This window comes from Simochromis diagramma, unplaced genomic scaffold, assembly GCF_900408965.1.
Source record: "Simochromis diagramma unplaced genomic scaffold, fSimDia1.1 OVJJ01000293.1, whole genome shotgun sequence".
NCBI classification, from domain to species: domain Eukaryota; kingdom Metazoa; phylum Chordata; class Actinopteri; order Cichliformes; family Cichlidae; genus Simochromis; species Simochromis diagramma.
The window spans coordinates 16,254,427-16,275,484 of NW_024386801.1; the positions used below are offsets into that span (position 1 = coordinate 16,254,427).

At 39.1% G+C, this 21,058-nt stretch overlaps 1 protein-coding gene across 1 annotated transcript; it reads left to right on the top strand.

Annotated features, from left to right (window-relative positions):
• The first annotated feature begins 1,924 nt into the window (after positions 1–1,924).
• Positions 1,925–20,689, top strand: LOC120730078 (plexin-B2-like). The gene is made up of 20 exons (XM_040026184.1): positions 1,925–3,067; positions 4,802–4,990; positions 5,117–5,248; positions 5,835–5,935; positions 6,513–6,639; positions 7,094–7,253; positions 7,826–7,937; positions 8,455–8,566; positions 8,916–9,017; positions 10,935–11,027; positions 11,563–11,650; positions 11,952–12,118; positions 12,876–13,024; positions 16,295–16,400; positions 17,132–17,268; positions 17,722–17,904; positions 18,536–18,629; positions 18,984–19,181; positions 19,974–20,126; positions 20,459–20,689. The coding sequence occupies exons 1-20, from the start codon at positions 1,940–1,942 to the stop codon at positions 20,609–20,611; spliced, it is 3,684 nt and encodes a 1,227-aa protein (XP_039882118.1). The 5' UTR covers positions 1,925–1,939; the 3' UTR covers positions 20,612–20,689.
• The last annotated feature ends 369 nt before the right edge of the window (positions 20,690–21,058 follow it).

Below are 21,058 nucleotides of genomic sequence, written 5' to 3' on the forward strand. Positions count from 1 at the left end.
ATTTTTTATTAGCTAGTTGGCATTGATGTTAATTGATATTGCTATTTTATTGTGTGTTATTTTATTGTGTGATTTGTATGTTTGTACAGCACTTTGGTCAACACCACTTGTAGGAGCCATAATTAAATGTATTGAATTTTGTTGATGACTGGGTTTTCATTTGTTTGGTTGCTATGGTGATGCGTAACGGGAGTCACGTGGGTGCTAGAGGTGACATTAAGAGGGCGTTGTCAGTCAGTCTGTCATTCACTGGTTTTGATTTTGACAGAGAGGAGGGCTGGGTAGCCGTAGTGTTTTGTTGACCGCTGCACAACGAGTTTCCCCTTGTTGCATTAGAGCCTGTGATGTTTTAAGAGTCTGAATCAGGAGCCGATCACATTACTCTGTAAACTCTCAAAGCACTTTAATAAACAAGAAAACAATTCCACCTCTCGCATTATTGCGTAAAGTTGACAGCGTGTCGGGCAAATAGGCAGGCTCCATCCCCGGCCTCTAGCGACTGTGGAAGTCGCTACACTACTGTTGTAATTAAAAGTGATATATAAATAAAGAAATAGAAATATGCAGAGAACATGCAAACGCCACACAAAAAGGGCTGAGCTAACCAGGAACCTTCTTACTGGTGTTACCCACTTCAGTATCATATATGATTTCGTTATAATCAGCACTGGAATCAGCACATGTGTTGCATGAAAGAGAAGGACTGAACGATCAATTTCTTTGAAATTGAAGTTACAAATTGAGACAATGAAAAATTAACAATTTAACTATATATTATTTAATTATATATTTCAATTCTCATTCTTGCATTAAAATATAGAGCGTACACAACGTTTAAAATCTCTCATAAGTGAAGCTTGTGTTTAAAAAATTATATTATTCATCCAGACCAAGAAGAAAAAGTAGTGTAAGCTCATCTTCATTAGTATTTGTGAGAGGATGTCAGACATGCTTTTACACTGTGAGTTGAGATTTTGTGGTGAGATATTCACACATTCATCATCCACACTCTAACTCACCCTGACAAGGGACAGACACCTACCAGCTTGCACAAAGACTCAGTAAGTAACATATTTGTCTCCCTCTGTTTCTGTCCTTTGTCCTTTTGATGTACAATTCAGATGTTTTTTCCTTAAATTTTTTCATACACCACCCTGTTTCTGTTTAAAGGAACCACTAAGAATGGTTTTGTGCAGGGTGCAGAGACGTTGGAGTAAATGATTAAATAAATAAGAAATGGATATGTATCCAGCATATGCTGGATATGTTCTTAGTGCTTATTTTCTGATTATAGTGTTTTATGTATTTTAATAATAAAGGCCTATATAAAGGAAGGCCAGCTTTGACTCACAAACCAAGTGCTCAGCCAGACTAAAAATAAAGGAAGAGCTGCAGAGGCATATTAATAAAGAACAGGAAACCAGACAGAAAAAGCAGAACTAAGTAACACAGAAGTAGTTGTTTTTATCTAAACTATGTGTGACGTGTAAAGGACTATATGCTAGAGATCTGCAAAATGGCTTTGGGCTGTGCATGTCTCTCTCTTCCGGAAGATGATTAAATAAAATAATTATAAATATTTTGACTACCTGAGTCGTGTTCTCTCTATTCAGTAAAAGAATGACAAGAACCAGATTTAATAGTATGTAGATATGTACAACAGAACAAAAACAGCATATGCAGCATGCTTTGATTCAGAAGCGGGTATGGTGGATGATTCAAATACAGACACTATGTGAGTGTTCTAAGTGTTCATCAAACTAATGGCCTGTATGTAAAGATGTCTGGTTGTTTTGACGTACAGTTCTTTACATATGTCCAGTTATATTAACCACACAGCAACCCTTCTTTGATGTGTCATTTTTTGATAGTTAATGTACATTTAAGGTGCCATTTAACTTCATTAATAGTAAAACCTTCTTTTTTGTTCCTTCCAGAGATGGCAAGCTGGGTCTCCACCCTCTTCTTCCTAATCTGGTTGTCAGTCTTTCAAGCCCAAGAGAGGAGTGGAAAAATCCCCACTGTGGAATTCATCTCTGAAAGCCTGATTAACAATGTGGTCCAGGACCCACAGACTGGTCGCATCTACCTGGGAGCAGTCAACAATATCTTCCAGCTGAGCCCGTCCCTCCAGAAGGAGGCCCGCACTGAGACGGGCCCAAAAAAAGATGCCAAAACATGTACACCTCCTGCTTCAGGCTGTCAGGACACAGTGCTCATGCCCAACAGCAACAAACTTCTGCTGGTCCACCCATCCAATGGTTCACTAATAGTATGTGGCAGTCGGTACAGAGGCATATGTTCCCTCCTCAACCTGTCTAATGTAGAACAAGAGTTGTATTACAATGACAACAAAGGACAGCGGACATACGTGGCTAGCATAGAGGATAATGTGAACGTGGTGAGCGTCATGTCCAACTACACAAAAAATGGCCGGACCTTCAAAGTGTTCCTTGTTGGAAAGGGCTATGGAAGCCTGGACAGTACAAAACTAATCAGCACACGAATCCTTGAGGACTACCAGGACTGGGTTGTGTTTGAGAACATCATTGAGGCATCAGCGGTACAGACGGCACCATTTGTCCTCAAGTACTTACACGACTTCCAACATGCCTTCAAAGAGGATGGTTTTGTGTATTTCCTCTTTTCTCGGACTCTCGATGGCACAGATAACAAAAACTTGACTTTTGTGTCTCGTCTTTGTGAAAATGACCAACATTACTATTCGTACACAGAGCTCCAGTTAACCTGCGGTATAAAGAACCGGTACAACAAAGTCCAAGCTGCATATGTGGCTTTTCCAGGAAAAGAGCTGGCACGGGTCATGTCTCAATCTGGTAATTATGGGACGGTCACCTCATTCACAAAAGTTCTCTTCATGGTGGCTCATCCAGATGACGACGAAAGCGACTCTGCTCTCTGCATGTACCCGCTGAACTCCATCAATCAGCAGCTGATGGATATAATCAGTGCATGCTACAGTGACTCTGGGGAGATTTCTGGGGTTCCTGCTGTGGACGTACCCTACTCATCTCAAACCTACACAGCATGCACTTCAAAAATTTCTGTAAGTGCTTCTTTGTCAGCTGACTCTAATTTAAAAGAATGCTTTGAAAAACTCAGATTGGTATAATTATAACCTTTAATGCAGTTATCACTTTTTATTATAAAATCTCAACATTTAATTCATTCCCTGGATAACTTGTAATCTGACCATGGTATTAATTGCAATGTAATTCTATAAACTGAGTGAGATAAGCTGCTTCAGGCCATATAGATGTATAGTTAGGTCCATAATTTGTTGGAGAAAGACACAATTCTTGTAGTCTCTGTACACCACCACAGTGGATTTTAAATCACACAATCAAGATGTGGCTAAAGTGCAGACTTTCTTCTTTAATTAAGGGGTTACACAGTTTTTTGGTTTTGTTTGTTTAGCATTTGTCTGAGTCTAAGCAGAGAGTATAGCCCTGTGCACTTCACATTTCATCCTTCTGTTTCTGTTTCGATCAGCAGTCACAGTAATCAGACAATAGTGACCCAGTTTCAGTGGCAGCTATATATGCCCAATCTGATCATGAGCTGTTTCTCTCCTCTCCATACTTTAAGAATATTTTTTGAGAGCTGTAAAGGTTCTTTCAGATTTTCTTTGGCAAAGTTTAATCTGATCCTCCTGTTATTGAGTGTCACCAATAGTTTGAACCTTGTTCTATTCCCATTCATGGAGGTGTCTTGACAATGATATGTCTACCTCCCCTGGGTGTTTTTGACTTAGATATTATGAAGCTGTTTTGCTTATCTATGGAAATCATTTTTTCAGGTCTTTATGTGTTGCTGAGCTGGCCATTTCATTCCTTATTTTTTAAGAAAGTACCAGATTATTAATTTCTTTACTCCTGAAGTTTTTATTATTTTTGATTCTGATTTATTTTTTCAGCTGAATGTTAGCCTATCTCATTTGCACTGACATGTATTTGGGCTCTAATTCCCGAAGAAATTTTGGCGAAGATTTGGTAAAATGCCTTGAGTTAAAGCTTAAATTTAACTTCAATCACTTATTGATTGTTTGATTTAGAACCTGCCTTTGTGGTGTAGAAAAATAAAACCACCAAAATTACGCCTTTGTTCAAGTTATAGGCCGAACTTTAATATGGCTCACTCTCCTCTCTCCATGTACTAAATACACCTGTCAAATTTGGCGGTCTATTCATGTTTTAAAATTTTCCCTTTGCTGCCTCTGACATGTCAAGACCGCTGCTACCCTGCACCACTGGTTGATATTTTAGCTGTTTCACATCTCCAGCTCCCACCATAGGGTCTGCAGCTGTAGGGTATTTACTTTAGAGAGTGACTGAGCTTAATGCCAAGATCAGTACCTACTCAGAAATAATTGAAGTATTCCATGAACAATTTTAATATGCCAAAGACTTTTTTAGTTATGGCCCAACTTAACTGGTTATTTTACATTTTTTACTTGCATGTATTAGTAGTTTCTTGTTAAGTGATCGTTAACACGAGTTTTCCTATTGTTCTCGTCTCAGACTTCCAACTCTAAAGCAAATACTTACTTGTAATTTTTATTCATTATTTTAATTCATTATTTTAATCAAAGAAATGATCAATCAAAACAAAGCCAATTTTAGATTGTAGATTAAAATGGTCGAGTGTTCAAAGCACATTTCCCATCTCTGTTATAAAGTTTAAGTAGGATACAAACAGTACTGCAAAGACAGTTAATGTTTTTGGAGTGAAAAGCAAGCAATGTCTGATCGTCCCTTCTTGTTATCCTTTCCCTTTACAGAAGGATGCATTGGGAAACTTCAAGTGTGGTGCAGAACATTTGCTTTCGCCTCTGGCAAGCAAACCAGCATTTGCCTTAAAGGCAGATGCAGCGTTGACCATGTCGGTCCATCTGACTGCTGTAACTGTTGCTGTGGAGAATGACCACACGATCGCCTTTTTGGGCAGCGCCAACGGAGAGGTCTTCAAGGTTGAGTTCTCTTGTGGTTTTTTTTGTTGGATATTTTTTTCCTCAGTTTAAACTTTTATCCTTTTATCCTAAACTTTTAAAATCTCAAATTTCTCTTACCTTTTGTCTTTTGTTTATTTTGTCCAGGTACACCTGAGACCAGGTGAATATGGCAACGAGCCGTACTCCTATGTTGGCAACAACATAGGAGAGAAGGTCAACAAGAACCTTTTCCTTGACCAAAGCCAGAGCCACCTCTACATTACCACAGAGAAAAGGGTGTGTGTGTATATTTAACACTTATTATACATTAAAATTCTGGCAGAGTACTTGCTGGTGCTAAGACTGAGCTCCACAAAGACTGTATTCATTTAAAAGAGAAAAAAATTGATCCAAAGCAAAAAATTATTCTGTGGGTATGCACGGAGATATATAAAATCAAAATGATTTAGTCCGCTGTTTCATTAAGCTTTTTTAAGATTTAGATTTCAGAAGTTTTGCTTTCATTATATTGACTCACATCTGTTTCTGCAGAGGGGGAAGAGTTTCTAATGTTGATGCTGTTAAACATTCAGATTTTATCGGAAAAATACTGATGTCTTGAAATAAGATCTAATGGATTGGCTTTTACATGTAAAAAAGAAAACAATTTCACCCTGGTTACAGTAAACATTCAGTGCTTTGTGTTGAATAAACGAAGTAATTAAACATGGGGAGAAGACACGAGAGACCCCACTCGCTCCCACTCTGCACACCTGCAACATACTAAGGAACATTTACAGCTACACTTTAAATACTTGTTATTTTTGTCCAGTGTCTCCCTTAAGGTGCACCTTTGATCATATTTCACATTGTAATAATCCAGATCACCAAGGTGCCAGTGCAGACGTGCCTCGAAATGAAAGACTGCCAATCATGCGTGGGACTGAGGGACCCTTACTGTGGCTGGTGTGTTTTGGAGGGCAGGTAAGGATCACACACACACACACACACACACACACACACACACACACACACATATAAGTACATTCTTGCATGCATTTACAAATGCATGCACACAGCAACAGACTAACACAAACACCCACACATGCAATTCCATCTGTAAAACACAGCAGGATATTTGTTCAGTGTTTTATTGCAGACACTTTTAGACCTATTATATTTATAACAGTATATATTGAGACAGTTCATTTTATGACCAACAGTTACATTTCTTGAATTATTTATATAATTTTATTAAAATAATTTTCTATTAATCTCATTCCTGAAATGCTCACAACTGGGAAGTTGGAAAAAATATTATTTTTTATTACTTGCTTAAAGGTTATATGAGTTAAAAGTTGTCATATTATAAATATTAAATGTAGTTACCATTGAGGACCTTGCATGTTTTTCTTTTTGATACATAAATCTTTATTTTGTGCACAGACCCTGCTGGAAGTCACGTAGGCATTGAGTTGTTATTTACAAACTGACTTTTTGTGAAAGCATTCATGGCATGTGCAGCTCAGGCTGATGGGATTTTCTCATCCTTCGTCTGAAGGTGTACCAGGAGGTCTGAGTGCCGACGGGCAGAGGAGAAGAATGGCTGGTTGTGGAGCCCCAAGCAGCAGTGTGTCAAGATTGTTTCCTTCTCTCCTTCAAACCTTTCCTGCAGAAAGACCGGCAAGGTACAGCTCTGTTTGTTCCTCACTCAAACTGTCTCTGACTTCCTTGGTTCTCTTTTATTGTCCCTCTTTTCTCTGCAGTACCTAACTCCACTTACATGCAGAGACTGAGTAATAAACTGGGAATCAAAGACCTCGAGCTCTAGGTCTTCCAGCTCTGTATTGATCCACCCAGAAAAATCCAAACTGTCTTATTATAACCTGCGTGGCTGATTGTCTGAAGATGGAGAGCCTCTTCTTATTCCCCCATTTTTTACTTCTTCTGTGTTCCTGCCCGTCTGACTCACACATGAATTCCCATCAGCAGCATGTCACTCCTTTCTCTTTCTCAGTTTCTTTCTTTAAAAAGAGAAACAGTTTCTTTATTATAACTTTGGTTACACAGAGATACAAATTCAGTGAGATGTTACGGGCTAAGAAGCCACAGTTTCCAGTCAGTATGTTTTTGTCTGTCCAGGTGAACATCAATATTCCCTCCCTTCCTACCATTGGACACTCTGACCGTCTGCAATGCAAGATTGAGTCTTTCCAGAGTAACAGCATCATGTCAGACTCTGGTGAGGTCTCCTGTGATCTGCCCCAGCCTGGGCTTATACCGAAAACACCTGAGGGCCAAGGTATGGTCTCTTTAATTACCCTGCCATGTTTCTGTCGTCTTTAAGGTCTAATGTCTGTGCTTCTCCATGATGGTTAATGCTGCATTACTAACTGGCCAAGGTGGGAAATGGACTGAAAAAAACATGAGGTTAAGTTAATGTCAGCTGGCAAATTCTCCATCATTTTGTTGAAGAACTTACAGTGTCCAACAAATTTGCACCAGAAAATTGCACGAAATCAACACACTAATCTAATTTAAGCTTTATTATTTCAGTTTATAGTTTTTTGTATCAGTAGTCAGCAAACATCTTGCCCAAATCAAAGTGAGTCCCATAAAAAAAGTCCTTTATAAAACAAAATATGAAACTCTTTTTAAATACAGCTCAAGTTTTGGCTTTTATACACTAATATGCAGTTCAGGCAGTTAAATAATCACTGAACTGATTCTGAGGAGATTTATCAAAATATTTAATCGCTCTGTTTTTTGTCTTTAAATGTACAAGCATACTTCACATCTTTTATATGATAAAACTTGTATTCACATAAACAGCTAGTGTATCACATTTTAACCACTGTTTTACTGTATCTTCAGACTTTGTGGCCGTGGCTATCAGGATCTTTGTGAATGAGACTGTGGAGTTGGCCACGCGGGAATTCATGTTCTACAACTGTGCTGCCACAGTGAGGAAATCTGAAAACACACCGTGAGTCAGGCTGTTAATCTTTCAGTTCTGCTCTGTCACTCAGTGAAAATACACAGTGACATGGAACACAGCATCATCTGACAACCTTGATGTAAATGTATCACCGTGCATGAGCAGATGAGAGATCAAGGCTCTGTTTGTAAATTGTGATGCATGGTGGTTTTGAATGCACCTCTTGCATTTTCGCTCCTGCTTCTATTACCAAGCCGAGGAAATTGCCTCAGTTTCCTTTTCATTAATCAAAAAATGAAAGTCGATCCTGGCTGTTTTTTTTCCCCTCGTTTTTTTCTGCATTTCTTTCACACAGAGGAACGTGTGATGAACGAGCTTTGCTTATGTGAAGTTGCAGAGATCCATTTCATTGTCAGCAACATAGATTTTTGTGCCGGACGCTCTCTGATGAGTTTGCATGTTTTAGATGTTGTTTGCGTGTGCTTTTATGTGTGCATGCTCTACCTTGATTGTGCATGTGAAAGTATTTCCTTATCCAAGTTGGTGCATATTTCTGTGTTTTCAGGTGCATGTCATGTGTAAGCAGTCAGTGGGGATGTCAGTGGAACACGCAGGACCACACCTGCAGCGATGCGGACAACAGCGTGGTTGGTTCCCACATCATAAAGCACCGTCAGGTTAGTTCTTTCTGACAGGTCAAGGACTCTTTTCTGTCATGTATGTGTATGATAGATGTGGAGAACGACTATAGCACAAGTTTTAAAGGACACATCTAAACTTTACATGTGATTCACCGCCTGAGTGGTCCAAACTCCTCCTGAAAAATTAATAAATACACAAATCCCACTATCAGCTGCCACCATCTTGCATGACAAACGTTGCAGGGTGGAGGATATCAGATTCCACATCAGCAGATGTTTCAGCGATATAGTTATCTGTCGCCACAGATGAGGGTGTCCGTTAAGTGGTTAGCAAGTTTAAAATGTAAATTATTAAATTATCTAATTTGTTTTCATTCTGTTTCAGAGCGCAAACTGTCCTCGGTTCGAGAATCCAGATCCTGTGCTCATCCCTGTGGGCTACAAGACTCGAATCAGCTTTGAAGGCATAAATCTGAAACATTACCAGGTAAACTGGCTCCACTCCACCCCCAACATGCATCTGAGTTCCAGGGAAAGAAACACTCTCTTTCTGTTTGTGGATATCCCTTGGACAGGAGGGAAAAAAAAAAAAAAAAAAAAAAGGTCGATTTTTAGGCTAAAAGAAAGGAGAATGAGCCAAACTTGTTTCTTTTTTTTTTTTTTTTTTTCCTACTCTTGCATCTGTTAATGATGGGTTTTAAATTGGCTATAGGTGTAAGTGTCAGACTGTATGGTCGCGTTTCTCCTGCAATTGAAACCTCTACAAGTTGTATCCTACTTCCTGTCCCATGACAGCTGGGATTGGCTTCAGTCCTCCCACTAATCCCCGCTGTGTAGGATAGGGAATTAAGAAAATAAAGTAATGCATCTGTATGATTTCACAGAGATGGGGTCCCCCATATCAGGTGTACAGTTCTGGCTGTAAGCGATGATACGGCACTCTTACCAACTATTTAAATGTTGCAATTAGAAAGAAAAAAAAGTAGCTTAAAAGGGAGTGAAAGGAAGCTAAAATTAATTAATTAATTTTAAAAAAAAAAAAAAAAAAAAAAAAAAAAATGGCTCGTTTAGACACACGGGACCGAGTGGTCTGTACTGAACTGAACTCACGCGCAGAAACCCAGAACAGAGACAGCAGATGGTTTAAGGCTTAAGCTCTGGAAACGTGGCAAGGACAAAAGCAATAAAACGTGGCGAGGGGAATGCAGAACTGGGGCGAGGGAATGGGGCCTGAGATGCCGACTGGAGCTGGGCAGGAAACAATCACACTGAAGAGAGAAGACAGTGGAGTTAGGGAGGTAGTGGAAGTAGCCCTGAAGTGGTAAGCAGTTAAGTATAGCAATTCTTACTTGCAGTAGGTGGAAACAGAGAGTTGAGACGGGGTGAGCCAAGATGAATCCAGAAAATGAGTTGATGACAAACTGGCAGTGAATGAACGTCAGCGTGTGGCTTAAATCACTCTGGTTTGATTGCCTGCAACTGGCTCCAGGTGTGCAGGAGCTGGAAGAGGTGGCCCTGCCCAGGGGCAGATCACAGGTAGGTTCAGGAGCCTCATAAAGCTAACCACCGCGGACCATGACAGAATGAACTTTGGGGGCCACACCAAAGTCCAATATAAGATAAATAAGGATTATTTTGTCTGTGAATCATGCAAAGCTACTCTGGTAAAGTTTTGGAAATGGAAGTAATGACAATAGTTCCCCTTTAAGACTGGAGTGTTCTGCTGGAAGAGGGCTTAAAACGCACTTTTTACCATTCAACCGTAGCGAACAGGTGTGAGGACACCCAACTTTGTGAACAGAATTACTCAAAAAATCTTGTGAATACAATAACTCAAGACGGACGTCTCCTTGGATGTTTAAACTTACCATAGGCAAATCAAGGAAGTTAAGGGGTGGCACTGGGGACCGTCAGTATTTTTGTTTTTTGTCATGATTATGCAGAGTATCTTTCCACATGAATAACATTACAAATCCCAATTCTTACTATCAGACAGCAATATAAGCTGTAACAGTTCACTTAGTTGTCACACAAAATACATCTTGATCATTTTCTTTGAATGTGTGAGTTCTGATGGACTTTATAGGTGCAGGTTCCCGGAGATCCATTCATGTTTCATCAATCAAAGTTTTGACAGCTGATCTTTCACAGCTGTGAAAATCAAAACTTGTAAGCCCTGTGTGAGGGTTTTATAATCACACAGCTTTCTGGGCTGTTTCCTTTTGGTTGTTGTGTGTAAATGTTCAGTGTTGCTGATTTGATTTTACACACTTGAGTAGGATCAGAGAAACTGCAATTGTTTCCATGCTCTATACAAAGAAGAGCATCAAAGAACAGTACTGTAAAAGTATGATCAGCATGAATACACATCAGCATTTTTGTGTTTGTTTGTGTGGTTCTGCAGGGTCATCATTTCACCATTGGCAGTGAGCTGATGACAAAGGAAGAAGATGTCTCGTTTGAGGGGGGACCATTCTACACATTCAGTGGCTTCAATGTGAGCATGACCCCTCGTTTGACATTTGTCTTGATGCAACACACTCAACACAGGTCTTTGCACTGTGACTGGTTTGTGGTCCTAGTATTCAAAGTACAACCTAGAAATACACTGAAAGAGTGAATGTATATATTCTGCAGCAAAAAAACTGTGTGAAGACTTTCTGTTTGTGAACAGCTGTATTTATGTTCCACATTTATAAAAGAAGTCAACCTTTAGCCTTTTTTCACATTCCCTTTGATATTCTCTAGCTCCCTCTAATGGACATGCTCCCCTCGCTGGAGAGTTAAACACCACCTCCACATTGTGAACTTTGTGATTGGGAAGCTCAAACAGTGCTTAGCCTCCAGCTATGTTCTTTTCCAACATTGATTTCTGTAGCTGAAAATCTGCCAGACTGGGTATATATTCTTTTTTCTTTCTTATTTTCCCTTGGCGTGGGGGAGCAGCAGCCCACACTGTTTGCAGAGAAGAGCTTAAGTGCCATTAATCACAGGATTCTGTATTAATAATTCATTTTCTTCCAATTTCTTAGTTTTTCTATGATAAGTCACCGGAGACCAATGTTCTGTTCTACGTGAAGGACAAGGAGTCTGGCGAGAAGATGGACAGCACGGTGAAAGGTGTGTCTTCACATATTAATGAGGAGATTTCATTTTAATGCCCTGTGTGTACACGGCAAGTCCCACTGTGGGGCTTCAGCTGGATTTAAGGAAGCTACCTTTAATCTGCACTTGAAAATTACAAAACATTACTGCACAATCTAACAGCTTTGTACATGAAGGATTCAGATAAATGTATGTTACTGCAGGAGTCACTTGAAATTAGATTGTCCATCAATTTTTCATTGAGGATGCAAGAATATACTCTTTGAATGTACAATAACATAATATTGTTTTTGTTTCCTCACTATTATCTCTACAGTCACACTGTACAACTGTGCCGTTGAGAGGAACGACTGTAGTCTTTGTAAGAACGCCGACCCAAAGTACAAGTGTGTGTGGTGCAGCAAGAAGCAGGCGTGTGTGTATGAGAAGCTCTGCGATCCTCTCCCCAGCAACACCGAGTGTCCCGACCCTGAGATCACCAATGTGAGTCGTCACAGTGCTGACATGACTTCATGTTTACCTTTGAAATGGAAACTGTACCTTCTTTAAAATCTTGTGATTGGATGTAAAAACACATTGACTGCGGTGATTGGACTGAGGTCTTCACTGGCTGTGTATTTTTCTTCCACAGAGGAGTTGGGAGTGTGTTTCTCCTTGAGAGTGTGCGGCGCTGTTCCTTAGCACATGTCGATCGGATCAATTCTTTGTTTGTTCACCTAATTGTTCGTGCCTCTTTGTCATTGATAAAAATCCATCAGTAATTGTGTTTATATCATTCTGACAGAGGCTATCACCTAACCGGCTGCAGCCTGACAGACAGAGATACTGCAGATAAATCACCATGACTTTGTATGTTGTTGAGATTCAACTTAACAACTATACAAAGGATCCCAGTGAGATTTTCTGAAGACGTTGAGAGTCTGCAGTGTTGACCTTTATGGTTTTATTATTCATAGACACTTGTGCCCATGTTCAGGTTAAACTTTCAGTGTCCAATACCATAACAATACCATAATAATAACATAATAATAGCAGGAAGCACACGTATAATCAAGGACACGTTGCAGTAAACATCATACCTCCACTTGGCCTTGAATATTAAATATTTAAGTCAGCTCAATACTTGGTTAAACAGACTGTGTAAATCTCTTGTATGTTCTTATTGCACAGATAATCTGGTTAAATCCATTTCCAATCCCTTCTTCCTATAAACACCCTCCTATTGCATCTCCACATCCAGATCAGCCCTCTTTTCGGCCCCGTGCTGGGAGGCATCTCCATCACCATCAGCGGCTCCAACCTCGGCATCGATCAGGGAGACATTAAAAGCATCACGGTGGCTGGGAAGCCCTGCATTCATGAGCCAGAAAAATACTCCGTCTCCAAAAGGTAAAGTTGCCCACATGCAGTTGTGCACTATGCACAGGACATGTAATCCAACCAATGTTGTATACTGAACTGTGTTAGGAATACTTTCCCCTTGCTCAGGGTAACCTGACTACAGGTTTTAATTAGCTCATTCTACAACTGTATTGATCTGAGTCTCCAGACACAGTTTGATTTAGAGACAGTCACAGTTTCCAGAGGGAAATGTCAGTAGTAGAAGAAGTATTCACTTTTTTTCCTTTTCTTTTCACAAATGTGCAAGACAACAATGTAAAAAAGTCGCGTTACAGATTGATTGTTCAGTAAACTTTTTATAACCGTTCAAGCCAGGGTCAGTCTAAATAAAGAGTGGGCCAATCAGCCTTTTAGTGATGTTTTGGTTTTTAAGCATATAATTTGAATATATTTAAGTTTTTTTCTGGATAGGAACCTAAGGCGCAGATTAAAGTTGACAGAAACTGAAATTAAAGCTATAATATTTGCATGTAAAATATAGTGAGGTATAACAGCAGAATATTGAAACACTTTAGTAAAATACAAGTACATGGAAATTTTACTTAAGTTCTGCACTTAAATAAATGTACTGAACTTATTTGCCTTCTGCTGCTACTACACCACTGAATGGCACTCAAGCACTTGCACATGGCTGCTGATTGAGAGGGTCTTCTTTTTTTTGCCCTAATGTTGCACACATCCTTTGAGATACATGTGTTCATCAAAGCACTATAAGTACACGTCAATGATTTGATAGTGTCACACACAACTTCTTCTGGTGGTCTATTCATGCTTCAGGCACTACCTCATCCTTCTACCTCAGGTGTTAAATGGACTGAGCGCTGTGAAAAACATTGAATGAACTTTAGGTCAAGTCAAGCAAACTGTACTTCAATAACAGCTGTGTTTAAAAAGTGCTCACTTCATACAAATGGTCTATAAAAGAGAAAACGGCCACATCATTGCCCCACAGCCGCTGGCCAGAACTGTTGACACCTGGCAGGATGGAGCCACATTTATGACAAAATCTTGCCCCACCATCTGCATGATGAGACATAAAATAGGATTTATGAGACCAGATGGAAGTGTTTCTCCCTTAAATCATCCACTCTTGGTGCTAAACCAGGGACAGAAGCAGAGAAACTGTCTGAAGAAATCACGCTACACTCATAGCTGCTTAGTCAAAAAAATAATTAAACAGTTGAACCTGAATGTGAACAAACAAAAACAACTGACTGCAGTTTTTTAACTGTTGCCTTATCTACTAAACTAAAACAAGAGTTTTAGTTGTTAACAATGTCAATGATGGTTCTAAAGATTACAAAATCAGACTTCTCCAGTGTTTCCAGTTTGTTTTCTTAAATGGCAAATCCAGGTTCAATAGTTGTGTAGGGTGGACACCCTGTCTAAATGATGAGACCTAAAAGGCACATACAGCTGACTGTCATCTGCATAGACATGATAAGAAATGTCAGTAAAAGATTGGATGATGCCAAAGAAAGAAAATAATATAATATGAACCTTGTGGACCTGGACTGAACCTTGTGGAACCCCACACATGAACCTGCTCATCCTAATAGAGAAAATCCTGTCTGATAAGGAGGAGGAAAACCAATACAGCACCAGAAATATAACCCAAAACCTAGAACCTATTAAGTAAAATGTTATGGTCAATGGTATCAAAGGTTGCTCTCAGATGAAGTAAAATGATTACAGAACAAATCCCTGCAGCAGAATCCACTGAAAGACCTTTATGGATAAAGATAGGGGTCTCAGTGGCGTGCTGCTTTTGAAAGCCAGACTGAAAAGGGTCAAAAATATGTCATTTGCATAGTAAAGATTTGAACTGGCTTTCTAAAATCATTTTAATCATTCAAAATTACCAATAGAGGTGGCATCAAAATTGGGCTTATTCTGTAAAGGAGTTACAACAGCATGTTTAAAGTAGGATTACCTCAATGAGCTATTAATGAAGCAATGATGGACCAATGCTTGTGAGAGTCCCAGACAGGACAGAAGGAGGAACTAACTGTATGGTCACCATGAGCATGATGAGGGTTTCATCTTGCCTTTTACTGCAGTCAAGTCATGTAGTCAAGAAGTAAATGATTCAGGACACCGAGCACCATTGTTACAGGCGGAGGAACCCGAGGAGATTTTGAAGTTCAGGACCATCATCTTACTTACAAAATGACTGAAAAAACAATCACAATCAGAAAGTAACAGAACATGCAAAGGTGCTGTTGACGGTTTCAAATAATACCCTTGGATTATTCTATTACAGTTTATTATTAAAATAAGAGGATCTAGCTTTTTTATTGCCTTATTATAAAAGTGAAGAAATTCTCTGAAATATTTACCATGGACCACTCAACCCGTGGACTCTCCACAGCTACTCTGCTTTTTAAAAGGAATGTCCAAGGCCACAAGTTCAGAGTTATTACCAGTTTTGTAAGGAGTGACCTGACTGAGAATGGCAAGGTAGTGTTCATTAATGGTGGCAGCAAGGAGCTCAACATTATTATCAGAAGAATTAGAAAAATTTAAAAAAGAAGAAAACTTGAAAATAACAGAATCATCAATGAAGCTCCTGCGCTTAACACAAACTTTGAAAAAACAAGTACGAGTTACAAGAAAACAAATGAATTTATGTGCAAATGGTCAAAGATAACACCATAAGTTAGGACCAAGTATGTGTGAGTAGGGCCCCAAACATGTTCAATAAATTTAAAGAGAGGAAATCCTGGGTTGTAGTGCTTGATGGATCCTCAGCATGAATATCCCCAACAAATGTGATTCTGCGTATATTTAATAGTGGAAGATAAAAATCTTTAAAATAGCATACATAGCAATTTTGATCATAGTTATCTCAAAGGAGCTATAAAAATTATATTAATATATTATATAAAAAAACAATAGAATTTGACATAAAAATATATTTTTCAAAATTTCACGTGTTCCACGTCTACAGCCGGACATCTGCAGTGCACTAAAAGTGAACGTTCTCCATGACATTGTTCTAAAAATGTGAAGCTTCATTCTCACGCTGCCACGACTCAGAGAAAACGTAAAATTCTGTTTCTCACTACACAAAAAGTCATTTTAAAAATATGACTTGTTAACAGTAGAGTGGACATTACCATCATAAAACTGTTGAAACTTGCCTTAATATGTAAACAGTAAATAATTCTTTACCCAGTTTTGAGTTTCCAGGTCAAGTCCCAGCATTTATTTTTGTTTATTTATTAATTTATTTATTTTTTCTGTTGTTCTGATCAGAGTTGTGTGTGAGATTGGACCTGCTGATAAAGCTGACTGGGGACAGGTTGAGATCGAGGTGAATGGAGGGAAGAGAGGAACCTCCTCTGTTTCCTTCACCTACAGGGTAAATGCATATACACACATACACACTCACAAACACACACGTATACACTCACAAACACACACGTATACACTCACAAACACACACGTATACACTGTCCTCAGCTGCACGTCCTCTGTTGAGTTGTACAACTTCTTATTGAGAAATTAAACTCATCCAAAAGCTTTCAGCTGATTTTGTTGTTTTATGGACTGTTTTATGTTTTCCATTTATTAGCTCCAGAGAAACTCTTATCAAAACATACCAAGGGCATGACAGTTAAGAAGACTGACCAAATACAACATGCTAAATGTAACAGTAAATTAGGCACCTAGATGCACATTGCTGTGGTAATTTACTGTACAGTAAGTCAAAATGTGCAGGCATTCCTCTTTAACCAGATGCTGTGCAGCAGTTCCCTTTGTCACTTTAATACTCTAAGAGGCTACAGCGTAGCTGTTTAACTGGCTTTTCATATCTCTGGCTCTGCTAAAGCTTCCCCACAGGGGAGTGCTCCTCCTAACTGTTTGCTCAGCAAATTGAGGCAGATGTGGTGCTTGTGGGAGTTTGTGTGTCTGAATGTTTCTGAAAGAGTGGGTCGGGTTAGATCAGGCTGAGAAGCAATGTTTCTGACATGGAGCTGTATCTGTGTGTGTTATTCTAGTGTGTGCCAGCATCTGCCAGTAGTTAGTGTGTACTTGAAATATGAGTGTGTATTAAGGTGGTATTTGGTGACACCCTCTCCCCTTCATTAGGACCCGATGCCTGAGGAGGTGATGCCAAATAGAGGCCCTAAAGCAGGGGGAACCCTCATTACAATCTCTGGACTATTTCTGAATGCTGGCAGTAAGGAAGATGTCCAGGTTACCATCGGAGGGGTGAACTGCAGTGTGTAAGGATTTCTTTTTTTCAATAATTCTCATTCAGACCAAACTTTTTCAATTCAGCCTCTTTATTTAATAGAGCTACTTGTTATTCAGACATTTAATTCTATGCAAATTCTGCTTTGCGCACATTTTGAAGTCCATAAATTGATTTTTTTTATATATGTGTATATTCTTGAAGCAAAAAATTGAATTGACCTAAACTTTAGTGTCACAATGAGGAGGGATTTTTTTCTCTTACAATTTTCCTGTACTGTTGTGACCACCAGTGCTCTGTCAAAACCGATTCACGGTGACATTTTAGGCAGAGGTAACAGAAAAATAACGAGCAAGAGAAGCAGCAAAGCCAGATTTTAACAAGCTGTCAGCCTGCTGCCATGTTGGCTTCCACTGCACGGTGACCTTGTGCCACCCCCACTCCTTCAGCCAGCGAGTACTGAGCTATGTCCTTGTCTTGGCAGGGAGCACTTTGGAGAAAATATCACCTGCAGGACAGGAGAATACCGCGTGGATAAAGTGCCCTCTGACCCTCTCGACGTCGTAATGAAGTATGGAAAGAGAACCACAAAAAGCATCCCGGCTACCTTTCGGTTTGTTGAAAACCCCACTGTGCAGGATCACCAGCCCAAAGCAAGCTTTGTCTGGTCAGTTTAACACAGCAGTATGCAGTCATGGTGTTTGTGACATTTACTCTATCTGTTTGTTACATGTTGTACTTTTACTGCCTTCATTTTACCTGCAGGGCAGGATGAAAGTTCAGGGGATAAATGTGTATGTTGTTGTCCTATTTTCATCCATTCAGACTATTGATCTCCTAATACGAATAATATGACCAAGTACTAAATGCATTCTGTACCTACTTACAGTCTTACAGAGTAGGTAGGATCGAAAATTTGCTCACTCTCCCTACAGTGACTGACATTGTTATTTTCAGAGTTCATATTTCTGAAATCTCTAAACTTCAGTGTTTCGAGATTACTGTCTCAATGGACAGAAATAAAAGAATAAGACACAGGCTGAGTTTTGCTTTTGAATATGTCCTTTAAAATAGAAATAAGAAAGCTTCTAAGTTGACATTGTGCCACATGATTAGAAACACTGACTAGAATGATAATCATTAAAATTACCACACGTGCATTTTAAGAACCCTGCCTGTCTTCCCTTAATTCTCTCTGTGTGCTTGTGCTCTTATTTTTGTGTGGGTAGGAGTACAATTCCTTAATATGCATTTTCCTGTGTTTTTGGTGTGAATACATATGTTTGTGTGTGTTTTAGTGGAGGGAGGAATATTGTGGTAACTGGCACCAGGTTTGACATAATCCAGACTGCGATCATGAAGGTCCAGGGACGTGACTGGTCATCTTCAGAGGTTCCAGTTCATTTTCCTCATCTTCCTCTGAGTCAATGCACTGATCCACCTCTAAGAGTCATAATTTCTTAGATTTGTCCTTACTCTTTCTATTGAATGTTGTAATGTTGTATTAAATGTCGTAATCAAAACCTTACAAATTTCTGACATATAACAATAGAAATGCAATTTATGTGACTACTCATTTGGCTCGTTAACATATAGAACATACATCAGAACAGAAAAGTTTTCTTTATTATTTTTATTGCTGCTGCATATTTTCTATGGTGTAATTTCCTTTATGACATGTCATGCTTGTATTTTTTATGTCCTTTTGTCACAATTTACTGTCCCTCTATTACACAACATACTCAGTTTTCCCATGAGAAGAACGCCACAGTCATCCAGTTTCAGTCTCCAACAGTGAACGGCTCCGCAGACCAGCACTTGAAAACAGTCATTAAGCTGGACAACTGGGAGAAGGAGCTGAAGCCCTTTTTCTACCACCCTGACCCCAACTTCAATGCTGTAACCGAGAGGGTCATCACTGAGAGCAGCATAATTATCGTTACTGTGAGTACAGCCATGAGGTCGCTTTAATGTAGTTCTAGTACAATGATTTGTTTTGGTTTTGTTTTTTCTGTCATAATAGAAAATAATAGAGAAAAAATAACAGAGAAAATCCCAACCATCAGAAAACCCTCTATGAGCAAGCACTTGGCGACAGTGGGAAGAAAAACTCTTTTAACAGGAAGAAACCTCTGGCAGAATCAGGCTAAAATCCAGAGAGGTGTACAAACATATAGTGGGTGAAAAAAAATGAGTGACGAAGAAACACTCAGTGCATCATGGGAATACCCAGCAGCCTATGCCTATTGCAGCATAAGTATGGACTGGATTCAGAGTCACCTGATTCAGCCCTAACTATATGCTTTATCAAACAGGACAGTTTTAAGCCTAATCCAACAAATCCAAACGGTGAGCTGGTTCCACAGGAGAAGGGCCTGAAAACCGAAGGCTCTGCATCTCATTCTGCTTTTAAAAAACCTAGGAACTACAAGAAGGCCAGCGTCTGAAAGTGAAGTTCTCTATTAAGGTGATAAGGTACTGTGAGTAAGATAAGATGGGGACTGAATATTAAAGACCTTTTGGAGGATTTTAAAGTTTTTTACAATAGATGCTTACAATATTTATCTTTTTCTTTACTTTTGGTGTATAACAGCTCATAGCTGTCATACAGTACACCCATTCCCACACATTACTCGTAAAGTGCTGCTGATAAGGTTTTCAGTGCTCATTGTATTATCTGTCTAATTAACTTCAGTCACTGCCCTTAGAGCCTTGGATTCACTCTTCCTCCTGCAGGGTCGGGGATTCTCCAAAGCCATGACAGCAAAGGAGGCTCAAGCCTTCGTAGGTGACGTTCAGTATGTGGTCAGCACCCTTCAGGATGATAAGCTGTTCCTGGAACCACCTTCCAGCCCACCTCGTGCTCACTCCACACAGGTGGATGTAAAGGTCAGGCCACAAAAAGACAAACGGATGACACACTGTTATGGAGGACATAGTCCAACTGTTTTATTTCATTGAAAGTTCTAACAAGCTACAACGCTCTAACATGACTTCATAAATAAAGGCAGTCCTCTGAAAATGTAAAAATATGGAAGTATCAAGAGAGTGAACTTTAAGTACCCAGTTTAATTTATTTTTTTCATTTCAAAAACCTTAAGCTCCTGATTTAGCAGAAAGTTACGTTCTATCCCTACTCTAGTATCTTCCCGTCTTTACCTTTGGTAAAATGTGCAGCGCTTGTGTAAATAACAAGATTTCCACTCTTTTGTTTCCCACAGATCAAGTTTGGGAAAGGGGTGTGGGTGGTTGGCTCAATCGAATTTGAGGACAAGAATTATTCCCTCTACATGATCATCCGTATTATCCTTCTGGTCACCCTGGTCACCATCACTATCTCTGTCTACTGCGCCACACGAGCTCAGTTGTTTTAGGTTTGTTTTAAGAATCATATCATATACATATACATAATCATATCATATACTGTGTATTCATCTATCCCATCTATTTATCTATCTGGCCAATATATATATATATATACACATATATATATATATATATATATATATATATATATATATATAACATGATAAAAACATTTGCTTACAGTAGCACTTCATTATTATAAGAATTATTCACATTGTTTTACGCATTAAAAATCTGTTTTTGATCTTTTTGCCTCTTTAACTCTTGTAACGTTCCATACATTCAGCGCTTTAGAGGCAAAGTGCTTCTGCTTTAATACATTTAATAAACTCAGAGACAATTCATATCTCCTGTTTCTTTCAAATATCTGTTTCAACTGGACTCTCACTTCTCATCTTTTTTGTACTTTACTAGCTGTTTATAAATAAATGATTAAGAAATGACCCTAAATTATT

Excerpts from the sequence above, each read along its gene's own strand:
- LOC120730078 (XM_040026184.1), top strand. The coding sequence starts at position 1,940 with ATGGCAAGCTGGGTCTCCACCCTCTTCTTCCTAATCTGGTTGTCAGTC. Across the intron at positions 5,249-5,834 it reads ACATTACCACAGAGAAAAGG|ATCACCAAGGTGCCAGTGCA; the intron begins GTGTGTGTGTAT and ends GTAATAATCCAG. Across the intron at positions 8,567-8,915 it reads ACATCATAAAGCACCGTCAG|AGCGCAAACTGTCCTCGGTT; the intron begins GTTAGTTCTTTC and ends ATTCTGTTTCAG.